The sequence below is a fragment of the Artemia franciscana genome, chromosome 15 (genome assembly GCF_032884065.1).
Source record: "Artemia franciscana chromosome 15, ASM3288406v1, whole genome shotgun sequence".
Taxonomy (NCBI): Eukaryota; Metazoa; Arthropoda; class Branchiopoda; order Anostraca; family Artemiidae; genus Artemia; species Artemia franciscana.
Window position 1 is genome coordinate 14,255,796 of NC_088877.1, and position 16,398 is coordinate 14,272,193.

At 36.8% G+C, this 16,398-nt stretch overlaps 1 protein-coding gene across 2 annotated transcripts in view; it reads right to left on the reverse strand.

Moving 5' to 3' along the window:
- Window positions 1–754: 754 nt before the first annotated feature.
- LOC136036085 (SCY1-like protein 2) overlaps window positions 755–16,398 on the reverse strand; it is a 258,908-nt gene continuing 243,264 nt past the window's right edge. Inside the window, exons 15-16 of one of the 2 annotated variants that reach the window (XM_065718074.1) lie at window positions 10,976–11,107; window positions 755–1,523 (exon numbers count right to left, since the gene is read on the reverse strand). In XM_065718074.1, the coding sequence (XP_065574146.1) occupies window positions 1,500–1,523; window positions 10,976–11,107 (156 nt within the window). In that variant the 3' untranslated portion in view covers window positions 755–1,499. The remainder of the gene's footprint in view (window positions 1,524–10,975; window positions 11,108–16,398) is intronic. The other variant, XM_065718075.1, reaches the window with a different exon arrangement.

The following is a 16,398-nucleotide window of genomic DNA, read 5'->3' on the forward strand; positions in this document are numbered from 1 at the left end:
GATAGAGAATTGTCTACCCTCCGGAGATTCTTTTTCGTATGTTTGTCGCATGTAAATGACCAAATCACTCACTTAGTCAAATACCTAGATTTATGACCCTGACCCGGTAGATGACAAAATTAATAAACGTGATAATTAAACGTAAACATAAGTTTTGATAATTCTCAAATTTAGAATTCATCATGTTGGAAATTAGCATAAGAATCATATTCTTTTGACGTGGCTTAGTGGGCAGTTTTTGCAAATTGGAAAACAGATACGGAATTACTTTCCATGTGTTTCTGTGGATGAATACGGACAGATATAACTTAGATTTAGGTTTCCACGAGTTGGAAACGCTTTCCACTTTTTTGGAGGCTTTTCCACCATTCATGACGCTTATTACTTTAATTACTTACATCCATGTTAAAATTTTTCAAATCTTACGCCATAGCAGACGTTTTCCACTAGTTTTCGTGCTCCAATCGTCTTGGCTTTCCTCTTTCCCATTTTCGCTTCCTAGCGGTTTTCGAGACGTGTGACTGAGCAGAAAAATGTTCCTGGGAATCTCACGATAATCGTCCTTAGGTTACATTAGAACTGATTTTGGTTGTATATCCTTTTCTGAAAGTTTCATTCGCCTAGCGTAACAACCCTTCAAGATTCTGCCATCTACCTGATCTTATCGGCAAACTAAGTATTTGATCAAATGACTGGATTTTGTCGTCTTACTGGGACACACTATTAGATTGGAAGTAATTTTATTTGCTACGGGGCGAAAGACAAACATATGACTAAAAAGAGAGACAGTCTTTTAGCTTCCTTAGACTATTTCGTGATGCTGAGATACGAAGGTAGGTGGCGAAAGTCTCGATATGCAAATAACTCCATAACAGCGTATCCTTTACACTGCTTCCAAAGTGACCTTAAAACAGCATTTCAGGAATGAGATCTCACAAACTGTTCAAAGTTTAATGCCGCCATTTAATTTGGTATTTAACACACACGAAGTGGAAATCAAATCAACCATCCAAGTGCAAAAATGTGGTTTCAGTCGAAAATGAATTTCCGCTTGTTGATTTGGGCTCCCTCAAAGCCCCCATTATGGCTAGTTGATTGTTTCTTTTTTGAAAAAAAAGCATGACATACAAACATTAATTCTTGTTCCAAAGTGGTGTTTAGACCAAGAAAATAAAATGGTAACTGGTTTTTTCATCATTATTAATAATGTCAGATAAACGGACAGAAACCTTTCTAATAGCATATATAACAAATGCCGCAAGTACACAAAAAAATGACGGTATTAATAGCTGAAATGTTTAAATTCACTCTTAATTTATAAGGAATATTTGCGTTTACTTGCGGAAATCGTGAACAAGATAGAAAAATAGAATAGAGAACAAAAAGTGAAAGAAAATGGACAGATTCCAATCGCTGGACGAAGAGAAAATTTTTCACGTCGGGCTTCTTTCAAAATTGAAATGTATCCAGGTAATGCATCCAATTGTCGATTGCATAGCTTATTTTCCAGCAAAAAGTTGGCTCTGAAAAAGAAGAGAAGTTGGAGTGGTCTTAGCAACATGTGTGGATTAGTCTTAAAAGAGATTAGCATTACTAGAAGGACTGGCTTGTATTAGTTCCCATTTTTTCATCATCATCATTGACTGCAAAATAAAAGAGGATATCGTTTCAACCCAACGCTATTTTGAGGGGGGCTTTAGGCTATTTTTTTTAAATGGATGATAAATGATGATATAATACTCATTCTTAACTATTGAAACATTAGTTTTCAAAGTTACACACGTAAAGTTTTTTTTTCTACGTGAAACAATTATAAAAAATTGCATACCCAATGATGACAGTGAAGACAAAGGAGAATAATATGAATCAGTAGTTATGGTGACATTCAGTTGTTAACATACGTTGGTAGTTGAAAGGTGCCCCAAAAATAAAAACCGAAAAGGCAGTATTGCAGAATCTTCGTAGGGCTCTAATTGGTAAATGATGGAAAGATGCTCGTCTTTTGAATGCATATAGGGGAATGAGAAACCTACTGGTAGAATTGGTAATATTTTCTGTATTTTCCCATCTTGTAAGAACAGCCATTGTACAAAGAGACATGTTTCAAAGATTTGAATTTGCAAACCTGCGTGCTTATTTATTTAAATTATGATAAGCAAAAGTGTCTTCGTTTTTTTGTTTGTTTTTTTTTATTGTCGCTTTTGGGTAGAGATCAATTAAAAAAAATCTTCTTGCGAAAATAAAGAACGAAGTTGATAATTAAACCAAACTGGAAGTTTTGCTCCGCAGATCATGCAGGACACAACTAACTCAAATAACCTGACTTGTGGTATTTTCCAATGTTTGCATAATTCTAAGACTAGCACTCTACTGAAAAACACAAAACCGACGCAAAAAACAATACAAAACAGGATGTTTTCTCAGGAGCAGGAAATTCCATAAATAGCCTGCAGAAAATAAAAGACTAATATAAGGCATTTAATAGTGTTTCACAGGTGTGATACCGGTACCTTTGTTATTCAAATATAAATAAAAAAAAAAAAAACTCAAGCAAGCTCAGTTTTTCAATAAGCGTTAGTCTTTTTTTTAAGTAAACAAACACATCTTTTGCTCATTTGCAGTTTTCAAAAACAGGTTTCTTAGTTTTTAGTTGCGAAGGCTGGAGGGAGTTTGGGGCTGGGGAGTATACAAGAAGGGGTTATAAACTTTTGAACAAGGGTTTTTGACTATGGAGGTTAAAATGGTACCCTTGTTATGCTTGTTATGAACAAGGGTTTTTGACTATGGAAATTAAAATGGTACCCTTGGTATGGCTCCTGCCTTTCTATTTCAAAAATAGCACCAGTTTCAGATTTTCATCATTTCAGACAATTTGCCAATGTCCTTAATTTAGCTGGCCTTATTGGTCTAGTTTTAACGCCAAACCTTTATTTATTTAACAGAGGCTGATACAGTATCAGGTGCTTGGATAACGTCTTTATAAACTCTAATGTTGTTATTTATAGCTTGAATTCATAGCTTAGAGCTTTTCATAGCTCCAAGCTATTTAATAGCTTGGAGCTTTTATAAAATGTTGAACTTCGACTCTTGCCCCGGCTTGTCTTTTGTAAGTTTTGACTCCACTGTTGCTTATCTTCTCAACCCGTTTTCTTTCTTCTTCATTTAGGATTTTCATTTTTTCAGACAATTTGTCAATGTCCTTAATTTAGCTGCCCTTTTGGTCTAGCTTTAACGCTGAACCTTTATTTTTTTAACAAAGGCTGATACAGTATCAGGTTATTGGCTAACGTCCTTATACAACTCTAATGTCACTATTTATAGCTTTTTTATCGCTTGGAGCTTTTATAAAATGTTGAACTTCGACTCTTGCCCCGGCCTATCTCTTGTAAGATTTGCCTCCACTGTCGCTTATCTTCTAACCCCACTTTTATTTCTTCTTCGTTTTGGGTTTTCATTACTTCAGGCAATTTGTCAATGTCCTTTGCTTTAGCTGCCCTTATTGGTCTTGTTTTAAATGACGGTCCAAGTTGTAGATTTGTTAGTTGTTCAGGTGGTGGGAAATTTTTTTTTTTTCTTCCAACGAATTATCATTTATAACACTTTTTTTTGGTACACCTCTAGATCAGTTTTTCTCAGTGATACCTCTTTTTACTACGTTGTCTTTTCAAAGAAATTTGATTACTGTAGCAAGTCCGATTTCTAACAGAGATTTTCTTCTAGGCTTCAAAATTTTGGTTCTCAATTTAAGGTTTTTGAATTGTTGTAATCACTTGTCAAAATAGAGAATCATCATTTGTAATAATTGCGAATTTCAGTTTTTGGGCCTCCCTGCTGACATTATATTGCATTCAAACCTGTAAATTTAATCACATAGCGAGTTGATTTTATCAAACGATAAACAAACTAATTTTAAAATTTTCAGGTATTTTTCTATTTTGAATCAAAGCATTAAAAATATTTCTCAAGCACCATAAATATTTTGCAGTTTACATAATAACGAACAGAACTTAAAAAAAACTTAATTTTTTTTTCACGTATTAAAAAGACATTGCTCAGCGCAATGGCGCTGCCTAAGTAAAGAGCGATGTTTACACAATGTATTATTTTTTTTTTTGTTTTTTTTATTCTAGACCAGGGCACTTCATATCGAAAGAATTATCGTAGAAACTTTGAAAAGGGCTCATTTGATTGGAAATCCGAAGGGCTTGTGCCCTTTTTAATAGTCGAAAGTAACTGGAGGGCAACTAACATCTCCTCCCACGCACACCATTTCCCCAAACATATCCAATTAACATTTCGAGACACCCACTTTGTTCAACGTAGTTGAAAGGTCCGAAAATTATGTCTTTAAGGATGACACCCCCCTTCCAGATTCGTCAGGGTAAGAGTTGTAAGTTATTCCCTTGGGGCAAATAAGGTTTATATAGAAGGGATGCTCGTGTAAACTTCGGAAAAGGCTCACTAGATTGCTCATCAGAAGTTTTAGTGCCCTTTTTGAGATTCAGAGTGACGGGAGGGTAGATACCCCCCCCTCCCCCCTCCGCACCTCGTATTTTACCAAAAAAATGGACTTATTTGTATGGAGATCAATTTATATGGTGAGATATTTCTTTTGGAGATCAAGTCCCCGTAGTTTCCCGATGTGGGTTCTCTAGATAGCCACCCTACCCATAAGTGGATTTATCAGTGGATATTGTTTTGGAAACAATAGAGGGTTTTTGAGGAACACCTTGTCTCAGCCAATCTTTGTTGAGCCATGCAGAAAATACATCTTTCATCTCTGTCGTAATCGGGATGTTTAGATCTATGTTGTTCAACGACCTGTCCCACAGTCGGGGCATTAGTAATTGACATTTTCTGAGATGCAGTCTGTTGAGAGGAATTACCCTTGATCCTGCGTTGACGAGTCCGATCAGCTTCTCAGCTGTCGTACTGAGATGTGCGATTTTTTTAAAGCTATCCTGATTGTATAGGTCAGGCTCTGAATATTTTCTGGGGTTAAGTACGCCTTCTTTGCCTCCAGGTCTACAAGGAACCCGAACAATATGATCCGTTGTAAAGGCTACAATTGTGACTTCTCGCTTAGCATGAACACAAGTCAGTAGTTCAAATGTACTACTGACATTCGGTAGCTGCAGAAGCCAGTCGTCCATGTAAGCATGCAGTTGGATTCTTTGAATGTGACAATACCTGACGATGGCACTGACCACGCGGCAGAAAAAGGCTGGATTTGAGGCTAGCCCAAAGCGGAGCACTTTGAACAGATAGACTTTGTTTTTAAAGGTGAACCTTTGGTACTTCTGATGACTGTTGAGAATGCCGATGGCGTCTTTCAGATCTTTTGACGCTGAACAATTTGATTCCTGCAACGCAGGTAATATTGTTGCCTCGCTTTCCACTTTTAAAGTGTTCACGTCTATGAATTTTTTTAGGCAAGATAAATTTATTACTGGGCACCAACTCTTGTTTCCTTTTTTCAGAACTAGAAAATTCCGACTGTAAAATCCTGGAGAAGACTGATTTTGGACTTCTTCCATTACAATTTTCTCGAGCATTATAACAGTCTCTGATTCTAAAATTAGGAACTGATTGCTTGACATATTAGATTTGATGATTGGGTTGTTTACTAGAGGAAGGTGTTTTTCGAAGTTGAGACGGCACTCTTCTTTGATGGCGCTGAGGACGAACTTGTCGTCTGTTATAATTTACCAGTTTTCCACAAAGTGAGACAAACGATTTCCCACGGGAAGGGGGTCTTGAGTTGGTGCCGCGAGGAAGTGATTGAGTATTTGGCTGTTTTATTCCTCCAGTTTCTGGGACGGGAGTTAAGGTATGGTTTTTGTTGTTGTTAAACCCTTCCCGTCCTGGCAGGGAGCGAAATGGCCATTTTTCATTATATCTTGGTTTCTTTTGGGTTGGGCTACGAGAGTCTCGACGGTCTCGTTGTAGTTCATATTGTCTCTTTACTGGCCGTTTAAACTATAACGTTGAAAGTTTGGGTAACTGTCTACTTTCAACTCTGTACCACCTCATTCTCTGAGCTAGGTCCTTACAGTTGGCGGAAAACAGGAATTCACTTTCTAGATATGATGGCTTCAACTCATTTCTAATCTCCAGAGCCAGGTTAGAAATTAATTTCACGACAGTATCTCTTCTCATGAGCATCAAGTTTGAGCACATTCTATAATTTTTATTTGAAAGATGTTGCTGACAACTATTGATAGATTCCAAGATCTTCGTCAGTTTCGGGATAGTGTCAGGAGAGATGTTCTCTGTCCTTAACATTTTTATGATAATACCCAGCAGGAAGTCACTGTAATACTGCATGCTCAGAGCCACTCGTGAGGCAGACTTTAATTCCGAGAATTATTTTTTGTCAACCGATACGAAAATTCTCTCCTCTACATGTCCAGTTGGTGACAACAAGTTGAACTCTGGGTTGACGAGTGGCGCTTGTAAGGCCAACGGTGCGTCGTTACATTTATAAGCTCTCGCTTGACCCGGAATACCAAGAGGGTCAAAGAAGGCACCACGTTCTAAAAAGGACTTGTTATTATTTGTCATCGACTGCAGTTCTTCTGAGCGCTACTTGAAGAAGTTTTTCAACATTGGCTAGAAAGGCAATGTGATAAGCTCTTTTATCTCAAATGACTCAATTGCCAAAATCAGTTCAGCCGTCGAGCGAGGCTGTTGCAAAGTGGCACTAGGCATGGGGCAAATGGTGTCACCCAGTACTTAGTATACAAGATCAAGTGACTCCACCAATGAGTCGCTATAAATAACGACATTATAGTTTATAAGGACGTTAGCCGAGAAACTGATTCTGCTTCAACACCTGTTATCAAACAGTTCGTGGTAACGAACTGTAGTAAGGAGCGACCCGGCTCAATAGTAAACGGAACTCTGAATAACAGAATTTGATGCTAAAAGATACATCAAAAGAATCAGATTTTTATGCTGATTTTAAATATATAAGTTTCATCAAATTTAGTCTTTGTCATCAAAAGTTACGAGCCTGAGAAAATTTGCCTTATTTTGGAAAATAGGTGGAAACACCCCCTAAACCATCGCATTCGGCGTATCAGAAAACCCTATAGCAAAAATTTCAAGCTCCTATCCACAAAAATGTGAAATTTCGTATTTTCTGCCAGAAGACAAATCACGGGTGCGTGTTTATTTGTTTTTTGTTTTTTTTTCCCAGGGGTCATCGTATCGACCAAGTGGTCCTAGAATGTCGCGAGAGGGCTGATTCTAACGGAAATGAAAAGTTCTAGTGCCCTTTTTAAGTGACCAAAAAAATTGGAGGGCACCTAGGCCCCCTCCCACGCTCATTTTTTCCCAAAGTTAACGTATCAAAAATTTTGAGATAGCCATTTTGTCCCGCATAGTCAAAAACCGTAATAACTATGTCTTTGGGAATGACTTACTCCCCAACAATGCCTGGGGGATGGGCTGCAAGTTACAAACTTTGACCAGTGTTTACATACAGTAATGGATATTGGGAAGTGTACAGACGTTTTCAGGGGGATTTTTTTGGTTTTGGGGTGGGGTTGAGAAGAGAGGGCTATGTGGGAGGATTTTTTCTTGGAAGACTATATCACGGGGGAAGAGAAATTCAATGAAAACGGATTTTCTAGCATTACTATAAAAAAAAACAATGAAAAACTAAACATGAAAACTTTTTTTCAATTGAATGTAAGGAGTAGCATTGAAGCTGAAAACGAACAGAGATTATTACGCATATGAGAGGTTCTAAAAATACTTTAGCGTAAAGAGTGAGGTATTTAGGAGGAGATAAATACCTTGCTCTTTATGCTAAAGTATTTTTAGTGATTTCTACTATTTACTCTACGGCCTTTCTGATTCAGGAGTCATTCTTAAAGAATTGGGACAAAACTTACGATTTAGTGTACAGAACGAGTTATTAACAAGGGTACAAACCCCCTCATATACATAATTAAAATATAAGAATATAAAAGTTTGTTACGTAAGTTAATTCTTAAGTTACGTCTATTTTTTACTAATAAAAATGTTCGTTAAAAATTAAAAGTTCTAGTTGCCTTTTTAAGTAACCGAAAAATTGGAGGGCAACTAGGCCTCCTTCCCCACCCCTTTTTTCTCAAAATCGTCTGATCAAAACTAAGAGAAAGCCATTTAGCCAAAAAAAGAATTGATATGCAAATTTCATTTTAAAAATTTATGTGCGGAGAGCCAAAATCAAACATGCATTAATTCAAATACGTTCAGAAATTAAATAAAAAAAACTAGTTTTTTTTAACTGAAAGTAAGGAGCGACATTAAAAGTTAAAACGAACAGAAATTACTCCGTATACGAAATGGGTTGTCCCCTCCGCAATCCCTCGCTCTTTACGCTAAAGTTTGACTCTTTGCCACAATTCTACTTTTTAAAACAATTAAAAGCTTTAGCATAAAGAGCGAGGGATTGCGGAGGGGACAACCCATTTCATATACGGAGTAATTTCTGTTCGTTTTAAGTTTTAATGTCGCTCCTTACTTTCAGTTAAAAAAAACTAGTTTTTTTTATTTAATAAAAAAATATTCGGCGTTAAAACTAGACCAATAAGGGCAGCTAAATTAAGGACATTGGCACATTGTCTTAAATAATGAAAATCCAAAATGAAGAAGAAAGAAAAATGGGGTTAGAAGATAAGTGACAGTGGATTCAAAACTTACAAAAGACAAGCCAGGGCAAGAGTCGAAATTTAACATTTTATAAAAGCTCCAAGTGATGAAATAGCTATAAATAACAACATTAGAGTTTTATAAGGACGTTAGCCAAAAAGCTTATACTGCATCAGCCTCTGTTAAATAAATAAAGGTTCGGCGTTATGTTTCTATAATGACAAAAGACAAGCCAAGGCAAAAGCTAAAGGTCCAATAACAAAAAAACGTAATTTTCAAAGGCAGTAATTCTAATTTGAAGTCATTTCAAACGTTTAAGGGGTTGATTAATGAAATTAAAGCACAGGTAAATGTGGTTAGAAAACAAGCGAAAGTGAGAATCGCAACAACTAAAGAAAAAGGCATGGAAAAACGACAGTGAGAATAACATTGAACTGTAAACGAAATTTTGAAAATTGATCTTTGGTTGAAAACTGGAAAAGGCGCATTTGTTATCTATAACGCCTGAAGAAATTAAATGATATGATGCATAAATCTAAACTGCTAAACCAAAAGCCGTGGAAAAAACTTTCGAAGGTAAATCTGAACAAAAATGGACAATGAAATCTATGATTCACTGTGAATCGATTCTGGTCTTACTGGGACTTTTAGTACCGAAACTTTTAGACGAATTTGAGAGAAAATATCTTCAGCCCTTCTCTGCCCTCTCCCCCAAGTAAAATTCAAGGTTGAAATGTCCCTCTCCTCAAAAATCTGAGAGTATAAACTTGTTCCAAGCTTTCTCAAGATATTGCAGATACGCTAGTTTGGTAACCTTGCCAAACATACTGTCTTTTGATTTAACTTGTTATCCAACCGTGAGCAAATTTCTGGGTAGGTTTAATTGAGTTTGGTTATAGCCCCATAGTGGCATATGGTGCGAAACTTTTATGTTTCTCGTATACAAGCTCTGGTGCACATAGCGTCTTTTGACGCGCACCATTTCTAGAGCATACCGTTGAGAAACTTGGGAATCTTGACCTAGTGAATGATCCATAAATTTACTAGTTGATCGGAAAACCAAGGCAAAATATGGTCGCTGTTGTCTACTAGGACCTATCTGGGGAGTAATGGGTAATATACATAAGTTACGGTCATTACCCTGGGGCGATAGGGGTAATAACAAGCCATGCATATTAAACCTTTCAACGTTCCTGAACAAAATGGCTATCTCTTAAGTTTGCTCCAATACCATTGAGGCAACGGGGAGAGGGAGGGCCCAGAAAAAGGCACGTGAGGAAGGTTGGTTGTGCTCCAATTACTTTTAGCCCTTTAAATGGACACTAGAACATTCAGTTTCAATTCAAATGAGCATCGAAGAGATTCTTGACTCCCGGGATCAAACAAGCCCCCCCCTTTCCGTTACAAAACTTATCCATAATATAAGAAATTGGTTATTCACATAATTCATGGCCTTCCCACAAGGGCTGTGTGGGTCTTGGCAGGTAAATTTGCAGATGAACGGCTCTCCGGAAGGAGACGTGCTAAAACAAAAAGAGAGACATTTTTAGATTGCTAATTTAAACTATTTTCTCTAGTTAAAGTCGTGTTTGTGACAATTAGCCTCCACATCCTTGATGGTCCCATATATAGCTCTAGGCTATATACCGAACAAACACAAAACAAAAAAAGTACCATTAGTGTTCTTCTTTTTACTCTTTTTCAGCACAATAGTCGTTACCCTGGCAATGCACACCAAAACCACTACCCCCTGATGGACATATATATGGCCCTAATAATAGGTGTTCTCGTTTTTTTCCCGGGAAATAATTCGTTACATAGCTATAAACTTAATAAAGTCAGAAAAAAAGAAAAAATTCCCAGCATTTGTAATGGCTCCCAGGTAAGGGTATATTTGGGATTTTCAATCTGGGGGGTGGGTATTTTTTTAGGGGATAAAAAAACTTTAAAACACATCAAAAATTTGTTTATATCGATTTTTGTTACGTTTTACGAGTCGGACAAAACTTCGAGGGGGGGGGGTTCAAACAATGAGCCCCTGTTTATACGGCCTTGCTCTTAGATAACTTATGCTGTAGATCTTTCGACATTGTCACTGTGTTAGCTTAATGGTTTTCTTCGATTTTTAAGTTTCGCTAATTTCGGTTTTACTGTTTAGTGTTGCCTTTGTTTCAAACAATATGTTTTGTTGAAGAAAGCTAATAGTTTAGTTTAATATGCCCTCTATTATTTGTCATCATAATATCGTGACTTTTCAGTCTTTCGAGTTTCCGCTAGTCCTCGTTCAATATATACACTCAAGTAATTACCTCGTCTTAGACAAATTACTTACCACGCCAGATCCTATTTGTTGCAAGAGACTAGAAGCGGAGCCAGAAGTGGGAGGGCACATTGAAGGTCGACGTGAACCAAGATTTAGCGCAGACCCAACACTTGAAGCAGGATTCGGTATGTTGTTACTCTGCTAAACGTAAGTGCTGGTTATTACTACGCAACTGGTTTAAGTGATCGTAAAACACATAAACTAAAACTTTATAAATGATTGAGGGCAAAGTTTTATCATTAAACTATGATAAAGCAAATGATTGGGTACTTCCGTATTAGCCAGTACACACTCGAGAAGTTTGTTGAATGTAAGATTTAAGAAAACTGGCTTCCCAGCCACAAAGACAAATGACGGGTAACAGAATGCATTGACCTTGTATAATTTGGGATATATATTTGCATATTAGGGGTGGGGGCAAGGTTAGGTTACCCCCCCCCCCCTATGTGCAGATATATAGCCCAAGTTATATTATTATATAAACTAAAGTCTTATATTTTCATCATATTTTGGTTTGCTTCATTAGGATTAACCTAACATCACTTCTCGAGTGTATACGGGCTAATACGGAAGTACCAATGATTTTGAAGAAACGGAGTAAAATTTAAACTGCTTGAAAGTAGTGACCACGTTTGGGCTGAATTTGGTAATATATTAGGTCACATTATAAAGGTCTAGAATTTCGGCTCTTCAGAAGGGAATAAGATAGAACAAAAGGAGAAACAATTTTAGATTGCTAATTTTATGTCCTTTTTTTGTAGTTTTGTTTGCATTTTTTACTATTCATCCCGTCTCCCTCTAATGGTCTCATATAGCCCAAGGCCAATTAAAAAAATAAAATAATAATTAATAAAAGCTGAATCAAAAACATATAAAATGAAAGAAAAAAAGGAAATATAATTTATTGATACTTGATGCTGCATATTATAAAGTATGTTTTTAAAGTTTTTGTATAGTCTATATGAGACCATTAGAGAGAGGTTAAATTGTCAAAACACGTTCAAAACCATACAAATGAACACAAGATTAACAATATAAAAATGTCTCTCTTTTTGTTTAAGCATGTCTCCTTCTTTCCTATTCGAGACCTTTATCCCCAATTTGTCAACGACTGAATACTAGCTGAAAATCAAAGAGGACTCACCGAGGAATAGCCTGAAAAACCTGAGACGTTTTATGCGTGTTCCTCAAATTACTCCAATTCATTAGGTGACGAACCGGGCCTATAGATTATAACTCATATTACAAAAAAGTCTGATCTTTATTTGCGATGTGAACAGAGGTGCAATGTTTTTCAAATAAAGCCTTTACAGATAAAAAAAAAGAAATTGTAATCAATAAACAAAACCGGTAAAATTAGAAAGTTTAATGTTGTAGCAATAAAAAAAGCTTGTAATAAAAAAAAAATAAAAAAATAAAAAAAAAATAAAAAAAGCTTCCATTTCTTTTTTCACATAATTTCGAAGAGTGGGAAAACTCATTTTTCATATCTGAATCGCAGCGGGAGATGAGTCGAACGATCACCCAAACAGGGACCTATTTTTTCATTGATGACAAGAAATTGGGCCTTTAACACCAGTGCTTTTACCAACCCCAAGGTTTCTAGAGCTTCCATATTCCAGAAACAGAATACGCTCGAAAATCCACCCAAAATTGGCGTAAATGAAAATGAGCTATTTTTATTCCGCTTTAAAATTCGGGTTAATGGAAGCCCCGAGTACGCGTGGTTTGATTCCAGTCAGAAATAGCCTAAATCTGGTCCAGTTACTTCAATAACATTTGTCTGTGTATTTTAGTCGTAATTAACTTCGGGTAATAATGAGAATGGGTTTTGTACATGCATATGACCGGAATAACCATGACTACAAATCCTAATATTGTTATTTTATTCAAATTCTATTCTTTTGGTCTATAAAAGCAGAGGTTGATAAAATCTCACCGGAGTCATAATCCGATTATTGATACTTCTTTTCGTTTCTGTAGGCTAAAATAATGAGACAAAATCTTGACTCACATAAAGAAGGAAAAGTAAATTTCTTTTGCCGTCTGAATTCCCCAAGCAAAGGCCAGGTCATTAAAAAGAAATGAAATGCTAGAAATTGTATGGTACGCAGATGTTATAAGAGGAAAATGTCAAGTCATCAAAACGAAATATAAATTTACAATCCCCCACCTCCTCCGACAAATACAAGAAAATCTCTTGGGGTGGGATCAAAAATAGATGTCAGAAAGTTGGTTGAAATCTTGAGGTCTTCGGTGAGGGTATGTCTCTCAGTCTACAAATTTCACTAGATAGCAGAAATAAGGTTATAACTTTTAGCAAAAACAACATTTTTCGAGTATTTATATAAGGAAAAATTTGTGAAAATTATTATATATAGCTGAATAATAAATAATAATAATTTATTTATAACCAAAAAAATACATAAAACTGTGGAGTAAACACACAAAAAAAAGAAAAACAAGAAAAAAACATAACGACATAAATAACATAACAACATACAACATGAATAAATTACCTCAATTCAAAAAATGACCAAAGAGGGTCAAAAACACCAATCATTTGCTGAGTTTTGAGAGATATATCTGTAGATAATTGTTTCAGTCGCGAGGGCACATCAACGATGTCAAATTAAGAAACGACTGTATGATTCCAATACCACCGAGGCAGACGTAGCAAATGCTTGCAATACTTAAAATATCCTGAGCGTATTTTCTTTGTATCCTTCTTGCGAAGGAGGAAAGCAAAACCAGAAAGATAAAAACAGCAGGGGCACAAAAACGGCATAGTCCTTTTCGGTTATACCGACCACGATTTGGTGAAAATTTTTCCGTAACCAAATCACATACTTTTCAGCACGCTGGACGTAATAGCGGAGCAAGTAGACTGTAGTTCCGTGGAAAAAGAGAGACCCAACCATTTAATACTTGCTGAACATGGTATAGTTGAAGAGCCCAAGCAAAGAGGTGATACTGGTGGACTCCCAAAACACAAAAACTTACATTTGGAGGCATTAACTGAAAGGCCTACTGTGGTTAGTGCGGCTGAAACCCGGTAAAAGTTGGTAATTTGACTATATTTTGCCCGGCTAAGAAGCAGAACATCATCAGCGTATGCAACGTGACTAATGCCTAAATTATCATTGTAAAAAATTGACGGTTGAAGACGTCAGAGACACGAAGCTAAAACACACTTAAATATGTTCGGGGATAACACGGCACCTTGCCTAACGACTTTTTTAACAGGAATATACTCCCCTACAGTACCATTCCACTTCACCCTAATTCAAGGATTTGCATACCAATACTTAAGCACGGAAACAATAGATAGGCTAACACCTGAGGCTGCTAGAGAAAACAAAGCATTTGAATGAATTACATTGTCAAAAGCACTAGATATGTCAACAGCCATACAATACAGGGGACTTATTTGAGCAACAGCTTGTTTCATTAGCCGACCCACAATATGGTGAGCTTGAACACAGCCCATACCTTTTCTAAAACCAAGCTGGAAAGGCGTAAAATTGCACTTGGAGTTAATGGCCGGTAGCAGTACATATTAACAAGACACAGTGATAGGACGGTAATTAGAGCAAGCACTGGGGTCCTTACCCCTCTTAACTATGGGAGATATACAACCGGAAAAAACTATCTAACACTGTGGAATGTGCCACACATCTGAAACAATAACTACAAATGCTTTAGCAGTTCAGGACAATCATAAGAAAAAAACTTGAAGCAAAGACCATCACTATCGAGAGACTCAGACCTATTCACTTGCTTAAGAGCTTGGAGTATAACACCAGATTCCACCGATAACACTTGAGATTGGTTGATACGAATTGGGAGGATGGAGTTGACAAGTTTCCGAAAATTATTTTGGAGATTAACATCAAATGAAAGCAAAACATTTTATAATGAGAAACGAATTCACATATCCGAAGAGACGAATTAATTGGAGGTGAATACTTTACACTGTTTATAACAGGATCTCAGTATTTCTTGTCACACTGACCATCCCAGGCTTTCAGTCTCGATCTACACAGGGAATATTTATACTTTCGATTGGTTTTCTGTTTTATTTGATGTACTAAACCGGCTATCCACACACGGAGCCAGAACTTAGATTTTTGATTAGCCATCTTCACTTTAGAATCAACTTCCCAAAAGGGATTGTGAGTACCCGTTAGCACGTGCTCAGAGGCGACAGCTTTTTTAGCGGCAGACTTGAGACAGAACACTATTTGCTGATAATACGAGTTGATATCTATCCGAGTTGAAGTTGTATATACAGGTGTTTGCAATAAGTGGAAAGGCACTTTAATAGATGATAATAACTGGGACAATATCAATACATAAAGTGGAATATGATGAAGGTTGGAAGTATGACCACCACGATTGTGAATATACGTAAAAAGAAGATCTTTATCAGCAAGATGGAATCCTCATGGTAGTGAATCGAAAAAAATTTCAGATCGGTCAGAATAAGATAATAAGTCAGTGTTCATGTCGCCGGCAAGAACCCATTTGGTATTTTGTTTTGAAAGGTCGCTAAGTAGTGTTCGTAGGCGATTAAATGCTTGTGAAAAACTAGACAATGACTGCACAATTTTTTTTTATTACAGGGAAAATAAATGTTTATAAATGTGGTATCACCACATTTTATTGCTAAGATGTTAGCGTCACTTTGCAATAATATCAGCTGAGTCTTGTGTCTGAAATAGACAGCCAGACCTACTGATGGTCTACCATGGGTTTTCTGGGCGGCTCTTAAGAAGGTATAATGGGTCCGAAAACGCTTTAGACTATCAATATTCACTCTAGAGAGAAGATTCTCCTGTAAAAACACAATATCATTTTCATGCAGCTCGATAATCAGTAGATCCTTGTCTTTTTTACCATTAATATTAAGGGACACAAAACTAAACGGAGTTTGGGCATTCATTTATTAGCATTGTTGAGAGCCGATCGGAGAACTTTGCATTTCAGACTAAAACTTACGTGTTCCATAGTGCAATTTGCACATTTTGGCGAGGCTTGGCAAGGGTTTTCCTTGGAATTCACATGAGGGCCAGAATTTCTTGAATACTTGGGAAGTGCTGGTGAGCGGGGACCAGCTCCAACCAGGTGATCAGTACCTTGACAGCAAAAGCATCGACACAGAATGGATTGAAAGGGCTTAGCGCGAAACATTTCGTACCCAATACGGATTCCCAACCCAAGTACCGCGTTCAGAGCGGCTTTGTCGATAAACTCGAGGCAAAAAGTGCGAGAACTGCCGATTTGATTAGCACTAATAAGTCCCTCTACTGAGGCCTCTAAATCAGATCTTGAATAGTTATGGGGTATTTCACGGACAAAAGCCGATTTGCCGATTCGCTAAAGGCTTTTTATCAATTATTCTGGTTTCAAAATTTGGAATGGAGCTAGTA